General features: G+C 56.5%; 1 protein-coding gene across 3 annotated transcripts; it reads right to left on the reverse strand.

The window, feature by feature from the left end:
* Nucleotides 1–81: 81 nt before the first annotated feature.
* Fxyd3 (FXYD domain containing ion transport regulator 3) lies at nucleotides 82–6,455 on the reverse strand. Of its 3 annotated transcripts, XM_004636715.2 has the most exons (8): nucleotides 6,333–6,440; nucleotides 2,886–2,939; nucleotides 1,832–1,864; nucleotides 1,693–1,716; nucleotides 829–903; nucleotides 714–750; nucleotides 421–458; nucleotides 82–296 (listed from the first exon to the last, which is right to left on the reverse strand). In XM_004636715.2, the coding sequence occupies exons 2-8, from the start codon at nucleotides 2,923–2,925 to the stop codon at nucleotides 277–279; spliced, it is 267 nt and encodes an 88-aa protein (XP_004636772.1). In that variant the 5' UTR covers nucleotides 2,926–2,939; nucleotides 6,333–6,440; the 3' UTR covers nucleotides 82–276. The 3 variants fall into 3 exon arrangements, with proteins under 3 accessions (XP_004636772.1, XP_023577272.1, XP_023577273.1); XM_023721504.1 differs by having other exon boundaries at nucleotides 714–903; nucleotides 6,333–6,455; XM_023721505.1 differs by lacking the exon at nucleotides 1,693–1,716 and having other exon boundaries at nucleotides 6,333–6,443.
* Between the last annotated feature and the right edge of the window lie 749 nt (nucleotides 6,456–7,204).

Here is a 7,204-nt window from a genome sequence, read left to right on the forward strand (position 1 = left end):
CCAGCTGCTGTGCACCCTCCGCAGGCGCCCACGTCCACCTGCCCCACCCCCACCCCCTACCCCAGTGCATGTACAGGGAGCTTTGTGGCCACCTTGACCAGAGCCAAGATCATTTTATATCAAACACTGAACACAGAGCCCCCTTCCATGAGAGGTAAGGTGGAGGCTGGGAGAGGCATCTGAGGAGAAGAGAGGTGCCACCCTGGGAGCCAGGGTCCCCTACAAAGCCAGCAGGCAGAAGTAGAAGCTCTTGGCGCTCTTCTGGTTGGTCGGTCCTCAGCAGTTGTGAGCAGAGCCTGGGAGAGGGGACAGGGTCAGCCTGAGAGCAGACATAGCCTTTCTGCCCAGTACATGCATGTATGTACACACACACACACACACACACACACACACCCTCACCCTCCATGCTGCTTGTCTTACCTGGAGTGATGAGAGGTGGGGCATCCCCTGGATGGTGACTGAGGGAATAAAAGTCGGTGAGCTCCTTATCCGCCCTGGTTGGCCTGGCCCTCGGGGCTAGAGACAGCACGGCTTGCCCAGACCTTGCTTGCTGGCTACCTTTCTGGTGTTGGTTTGTGTAGCACTCGGGGACTATGGGATTTCAGAATTTGGAGCCCTCCAGGGATCATTAGCTATGCCCTTCCTCACTCTGCAAGACTGCACTCTCACCCAGGAAAGTGCTGCACAAGGCAGGCGCCTGGGACACAGCTTACCTGGGCTTCTGGCTGAACTTGCACTTGCATTTCCCACCTGTTGGGGGAAAGGAAGCGGTCAGAGAAGGGGATGCACAGCCCCGCCAGCCCCGCCCCCACCAGCTCCTTGACTCACTCAAGAGAACAATGAAGCCCACCGCACACAGAACCGCTGCGCAAACCAGCCCGCCGACCCGGAGCCTGTGCCAGTCTGGGAGAAGAACAGAGGGGACCTCAAGGCCAGCCCAGGTCCTCCCACCCATCTCCCCCGTGTCCACCTGGTTAATGTGTAGTGAAGGTTCTAGGATGTGGTAGTAAGAGAGCAAACCAGAACCCCAGCCCCGCTGGTGCACACAGTCTGGATGATTCCACTCGAGCAAGACGTTTCTGGGTGGGTCGGGTGGAGATAAGGGGTATGAAGGAAAATAGCCAGGGCGAGGGATGGGAGGGTGGTGGGGAAGGGTCCTCTGAGGAGGCTACCATGGTCAGATATCTGCAGGAGGTGGAGGGGTGAAAGGAAGTGTGGGTGCACAGGACCAGCAGCTGCAGTTGTGTGCTGCACCTAAGGACAGGCAGGAGGCCGTGAGGCTGGCCAGGAACAGCAGGAATGCAGGCAGTACAGGAGGTGAGGGCAGAGAAAGGAGCGGTTCTGTGGACTCTGGAGGCAGAACCATAGTTCTTATTGGACCACCCTCCTCTTCCAGGAAACTGCCTCCTGCCCGCCCTTCTCCCAGTGATCAGTTGAATCTGATGGCTTTCTGCGGCCTGTCCTCGCTTCCTGCCTGTGTTCAGCTGCCTTGTTGGTTTAGAGGCCTCCCCTGGGCCAGACTGTCATCTTTTGTTCTTCTAATCCACCGATTCTATGGTTCGGTGCCCTCATTTGAGCCCCTTCCTGTCCTGGCCTCTGGATCACCCACGTCAGAACCTCCACCAGTCCCTTGTGGCGCTGTTGGTTCAGAACAGTGTGTGAGGTGAGAGGTGACGAAGAGCAGGCGCTCACCATAGTAGAAAGGACTGTTCTTATCTGCAGAGAGAGAGAGAGAGAGAGAGAGAGAGATAAGAACATGGATATAGAGCAGCTGCCTACTGCAAGGGTCCCAGGGAGAATGTGGGGGTCAAGTGGGACACCTCCGGCTCACCTTCTGGGTCGTTGGCATCCAGAGCAGGCAGGCCTGGGGAAGGGAAAGGTGGGAAGAGGGGACATGGTGATGCTGGCCTCAGCAGAGCTGCTGAGCAGGGCCCTCGGAGCCTCCGGCCTCCCTTGGGCACCCTGAGGACAGCTGCCACCTCCTGTGGTCACAGAGGTCCTGCCCCAGCCTGGCTCCCTCCATCGGCATCACAGAGTCAGGGACTCACCCTCCCTGCCCCACACCTTCAAGCTGTGCCAACGTTTTGGCCTCTCCCGAAACAGGTTCTAGTAGTTTTGCCATCATTTGGTTGAATAGTTCTAGACACATGGCTGATCCAGGCCTCTGCACAAGCAGAGGACTTGTCTCATCAAGGTGACAGATGGCTTCTGTTCCCGGGGCTGTCTTCCCCACACCAGCTGTACCCAGAGTCCACTTTCGTGACTGCGCCACATGCGTACCCCACCTGTCCCCGAGTTGGCTTGCCATCCCCGCCCCCAGGCTCCCAGCCATCAACTTGAACACACTTCATATAAAAAGGCCACTTTACACCGCTGCCCGAGTGGACTCCCAGTGTTGCCCAATACAACGGGAGGAAAGGAAACGCAATGAAAGCAAAGGGCAACGGTCCCATCCTAGCTAAAGGCGCTGTGCTGCCTCCAGCTTGGGCCTACATGCTGCGAAAGGGAGCTCAATCATTTTAAATTATATTTACAGCACCAATACATGCTGTTTTCAAGCTAGGTATTCTTCTTTTCCTTTTTTTTTTTTTTTTTTTTTTTTTTTTTGCGGAACTGGGGATTGAACCCTGGCGCCTTCTCTCCTTGATGTCGTCAGACACACAAGAGACCAGGAAAGATGCTGACTTTTCCTAGCTGTGTGAGATGCCTTGTCCTTGTGTGTCCCTTGAGATCATGAGCGTGACACTTCCTATGCTTGAGGGGATGCTGTCCCCAACAGCCGACCCTCACCACCCTGGAGAGATAGGAGCAAGTGTGGGCGCACGCAGCCGGGCAGCAGCCAGCTGAGGCCCAGGGAAAAGGCACCCTAGAGGTCGCATACTCACCGGCCAGGAAGACCAGCAGGCTCAGGACCACCTCCTGCATGTCACAGCACTGCCCTGGAGGAGGCAGGGAGGGGCCTTAGCAGGGTGTCAGGCCTGCGCTTCTGGCTCCCACTCCCAACCCTCACTCCACACCCACAGAGCACAACCCAGGGTCAGTGCAGGACAGTGACGCTGAAGGAAGAGGGAGCCCCAAAGTCAAGAGGGACTGAGTGAGGACTCAGGCCGGAGGAGGGGCAGTCGTGAACAGCTCCAGCAACCAAGTGAGGGAGGCACTGCCAGCTCTTATCCCGTGTGTGACATGGGGAAACTGAGGCTCGAAGAGGTGAACACCATTGCCAGGATCACTTGGCTAGGAAGCAGGATTTCAGCCACGCCTGGCTCCCTACTGGCTGCACCTAACTCAGGCCTACTGGGGCCTTGGGGTGTTTTGGGAAGTAGGGTGTTGGGAGCCAGGTGGCAGGAGGCCCGGGTTCTGGGGAGTGTCCTCGTAGACAGCTTGGGGCCTGCCTAGGTTTGCCCAGACTTTGCAGATGGGGTGGGAAGGAGCTAATGACAGGCTGGGACGGAGGGTGAGGGTCCTGGAGGGTCCTGGCTGCACCACAACTCCATCTTCATCCCACCCTGTCCCTGCCCCTCAGCTCTACACCCAACCCTCTCCAGCTGTGGTCCTAGCCAGGCTCAGACCTCGGTCCTAACCCTAGGATGACCCAGCCCAAGCCTACATTCCCCCAGACCCTAAGCTGCCCCTGACCCAGCCCCCAGCCCTACCCCTGGCCTTGCCAAGCTGCCACCCTACACTCTTTCCCTGGGAAGACCTGCCTAGCACACAGAACACTTTTACCTTGTCCTGTCCCCATAGCCATGTTGTCCCCCTCTGTGCTGGCTGTCTGCAGAAGCTTCCTGGTCCCTGGGCATCTCCTGCCCACTCTCATCCCTGCCCCACTGCAGCAGGCATGCGATGTCTCTCGATAGTGAAAGCTAACACTTGCCCAGCTCCCTGGCCTGGGACACTGCTGTGACCTTGCTTGTTTTCCCTCATTCAATTCCCTGCAGCCCCTGAGGTCATCTGTCCTGTCCCCATTTCCTTCTTTCTCTTTCTTCCCTTTTTTACCTCCTTCCTTTTTCCTTCCTTCCGAAGTACTGGAGGTTGAGCCCACAACCTTTGCAGTGAGCTACATTTCCAACCCTTTTTAATTTTTTACTTTGACATAGGATCTCCCTAAGACACTAAGTTGCTCAGGCTGGCCTCAAACTTCTGATCCTCCAGCCTCAGCCTCCCCGAGTGCTGTGATTATAGCCCTGTGTCACCACAGCCAACCCACATTTCACCAATGCAAAACCCATGCCCGGTAGGGGGCGGTCCTGGCAGCCACCATGGTGCAGGTGTGTCCTGCCAATGTACAGCCTTCCACACCTCCTCATGAGCACCCCTGGGCTTCGGATTCTTCACAGCTTTTCCACTAACCCAAGATGCTGGACCCATGACTCTACTTTGAGCAACTTTTTTTTTTTTTTTTTATTTTTTGAGACAGTGTCTCGCTATGCAGCTCAGGCTGGCTTTCAACTCAAGGCAATCCTCCTGTATCAGCCCCCAGAGTGAGAGCAACTGTTTTTTGCAGAAAGAGGGTCTGAGGCTTTAGAAAGCATTTTTATCCAGGCATCTAGGGCCCCAGGAAGGCTTAGAGACAGATAGAATGGGTGGGTGGTGGGCAGTGGCCAGCCTGTCATCTAAAGCCACCTTGGGAGGTTCTGTTGTCACACGCCGATCCCAACATTAGCAATAAATTTGGTGCGTGTGGATCCCGAGCCCACGCAGGCCCGTTCTCAGCTCTTAACTCTGATTCACTCTGAGCCCAGCCTGATGAAGTGGGCACCATCGTTGCTGTTGAAAACTGCCCTGCCCCGGCTAATTCCGCTTGATGCCCTGTGCTGTCACCTAGTGACCGTTAGAGCTCATTTCTTAAGTCTCTCTCCATGGGCTCCTCCAGGATTCCCCTGGCCTGGGAGGCCCTGCTTCCCCGACTCCCATGAGACCAGAAACATCTGAGATGAGGAGGTGAGGGATGTCCTGGCCGTGCCCCCCGTCTCTGCCTGAGGAGTCCCAGGCCAGGCCATGTGGAAGCTGCCAGGAGTTGGGCTCTGGGTACCTGCCTTCTCTGGCCGTCCCCCTCCAGGGGCCTCTGTCTGTTTCTGAATGACCACAGTTGGCTCCAAGAGGAAGCAGCCCACACTGGGGGCCCTCTGTCCACCCACCTCTGTTCCTTCCCAGCCACAAAAGTCCTAACTCCAGCCCGAGTCCTGTTTCAGCTGTCTGTCGGCAGCTGTCCCCTTTATTCTCCAATAATGGTGGAGAATACCGCCCTTTTCTGGGGGATGTGGAAGGGTCCTTGTGAGTACCCACTGACACCCAAGGGGTGGAGCCCCTCCAGCAAAAGTCCTGCCTTGCAGCCTCCCTGGCCGTACCTGTGGCCATGACACAATACAGCAACGCTGGCGGAAGCCACACAAGAGGAAAACAGACCTCTAATGCAAGACTCTCCTTCCTCCCACTGAACCCTGACCACCTCTGGCCGGTGTGCTCGGACCTCCTTATCCAAAGCTAAAGGGCCTTCTGGGAAGGCAAAAGAAATGCCCTTGTCAAATTGCAACTTTAAACATGCAATTCTAGACATGGTGCTGATGCCCCTGGAGGACCCACTAGACGCTAGATGGTCCAGAAAAAGACATTTTTCACAAAATCCCATTTACTACTGAGACTTTTTCCATAGCCTCAAACCCTGAAAAAAGCCCCAGTCTCCCAACCTCATGGTATGGTTCCTCCCTTGAAAATTTGCCTGCCATTTCCCTTGACTCTGACCTGCATACAGGTTATCTTTCTTTTTGTTCTTGCCTTGGTAAACTCTACCACCACTCTACCACCTGCACCACCAGCCCTCTGTGTGCTTTCTCTCCTAGTACCCTCCTCCTCTATATCCCCCGAATCTCCTAACCAGCTCCGCATTTTAAAGGTTCTGCAGGACAACCCCCCCCCCCGTTCTGTTAGTCTCCAGGACTCATGTGCCCAACACCCCCTGTCTACCAAGTTCACCTAAATCTCCCTGATCTATTTAGAGTCCCCATACCCCAGCTCTGGCCCATCCAGACACCTCCAGTCTACTGCACCCCACCATCCCAGCTGTCCCAAGCCCCCACTAAGTGAGTCCAACTGTCACCCCACTGTGCAAGTCCCTCAGAGAATGAGGGGGAAGGTCACCCTGGGGTGGACAATGGACTTTCTCCAACCTCCTGTCCCCAGAAAAGGATCGAGAAGGGGGAAGATCCTAAGGGCCCTCCCAGCAGAGCTTCTCTGTGTGTGGGGGGGTAAACTCTACCACTACTCTACCATGGAGGGGGAGCTTGGAGGCTGAGTCATGAGGAGCTTGGGGAGAGGAGACCCCAGTTGCTCACCTGCGGCTCCCTGGCTGGGTAGAGGAGTAGGTGCTGGGAGAAAACGAGAAAGCAGCTGCCAAGCCTGAGTCTTTATCCGCAGCTGCCACGCCCTGAGCAAACCTGGGCAGGTAGAGAACCAGCCGGTCTCGTCTCAAAGGCTCAGGGGCTCTTCCACCGCATTCCTCTCTTAAAGGGACAGCTCCTCCCCCTCCCCAGCTCCTTGGACAGGGAGCTCCCTGGAGTCGCCAAGGCTACCACAGCCTCAGGTGAGGTGGAGGGAGAGCAGGACAAGCTGGAACTTGGTCCCTCAGAGTAGGCAGGGACTTTCTCCAACCTCCTGAACTCAAGGGAGATCTTGAGCAGGGCAAGTGCTGGGGTCTTTAAAAGTGGCAGACTTCTGTCTGGCCAGGCCATGGAGGAAGGTGAGGCATCAGTGTTTAACAACCTCACTTCTTAGATTTCATCTGTGTGTTTTGTTTGGGGGAGGGTTGCTGGCAATCCCAGGGAGTATGAAGTCCCCTCTGAGGCCAAGTGTTTCTGGTGACATAGTTCAAAGGGCAGGAGAAGACACTGAGATGATCCAGGTCAAGATGGAAGGGAATAACGCAACAGCAGAGGGGTAGGGCCAGTGGGGCAGCCGAGGGGCTTTAGACCAGGGTGCTCCTCCCATCCTGCCTTGGGGAGGCTCCAGAACTGCTCCCCAGAACCAAGCCAGGGTCCCCACGTCCATGCTCCTCCCAAGGGTGCGGGGGCCAGGAACCCTGGGGTGGGTGGCCTCCCACCCTAGATGAGGAGCCTGGGCAGTGCACGGCTCCTGCCTCCCCATCCCACCCCCTCCTTGTGGCATTCCTTCCGGCTGGGGTCTGAACAGGCCCCCACATGGCCCCCTG

Source organism: Octodon degus, unplaced genomic scaffold (genome assembly GCF_000260255.1).
Source record: "Octodon degus isolate 3935 unplaced genomic scaffold, OctDeg1.0 scaffold00083, whole genome shotgun sequence".
NCBI lineage: Eukaryota > Metazoa > Chordata > Mammalia > Rodentia > Octodontidae > Octodon > Octodon degus.